Source organism: Wasmannia auropunctata, unplaced genomic scaffold, assembly GCF_000956235.1.
Source record: "Wasmannia auropunctata unplaced genomic scaffold, wasmannia.A_1.0 LD334894.1, whole genome shotgun sequence".
In the NCBI taxonomy this organism is placed as follows: Eukaryota; Metazoa; Arthropoda; class Insecta; order Hymenoptera; family Formicidae; genus Wasmannia; species Wasmannia auropunctata.
The window spans coordinates 1-662 of NW_012027996.1; the positions used below are offsets into that span (position 1 = coordinate 1).

The 662-nt window shown below is 32.3% G+C and overlaps 1 protein-coding gene across 1 annotated transcript; it reads left to right on the forward strand.

Moving 5' to 3' along the window:
• Positions 1-176: 176 nt before the first annotated feature.
• LOC105457866 lies at positions 177-612 on the forward strand (the record flags this gene model as incomplete). The annotated part of the gene is made up of 1 exon (XM_011702773.1): positions 177-612. A coding segment is annotated over one exon (436 nt), but the record flags the coding sequence as incomplete, so codon positions are not given.
• Between the last annotated feature and the right edge of the window lie 50 nt (positions 613-662).

Consider the following 662-nt stretch of genomic DNA (forward strand, 5'->3'; position numbering starts at 1 on the left):
AACGGAATTGAGCACCAACGAAAAATAGTTTCATGCTAGGGATGAACTGCTCTACTTTTACACCAAGAGTCAGATTTTTCTGAATTTTCGGGTTCGCAAACTTCCCTTGTTAGTCATTTCCGTTATTTTTCAATAATTATTGTGTTTAAACATTTTTTTTTACGTGTGCATATTAGAGATTTTTTGGAACAGTAAGACAGGCAGCAGGATCGAATGATCATCCAGGAGTATTAACTTTTCTTCAAATTTATAAAATTTTGAGTACTTTTAGTGTGATTAAACCACCACAATATGGGAATTGCATGGTTGTGAATGATGAGGGACCAATGGTTGTCCTTTCGGATATAAAGGAATTATACAAAGATTCTCGCCATAATCAAACATCTTTAACAAAATTAAAAGAAAAATTAAATAACATTAATAACCACAATGATGAATATTTAGATGTGTTCTTGGAACATGATTATAGTCAACTAGAAGTAATTGACTGCGTTATTTATCAAGTCACTGGATATTTATCTAAACACATTTTAAAATTCGTAAAGTGTGACATATGTAAAAATGCATTTACAACTGGCACTACATATAGTCCCTTTCCACCTGCTCTATTAAGTAATATTAAAAAAGAATCGGAAGCACACAGATCGGAAGAGCACACGTCT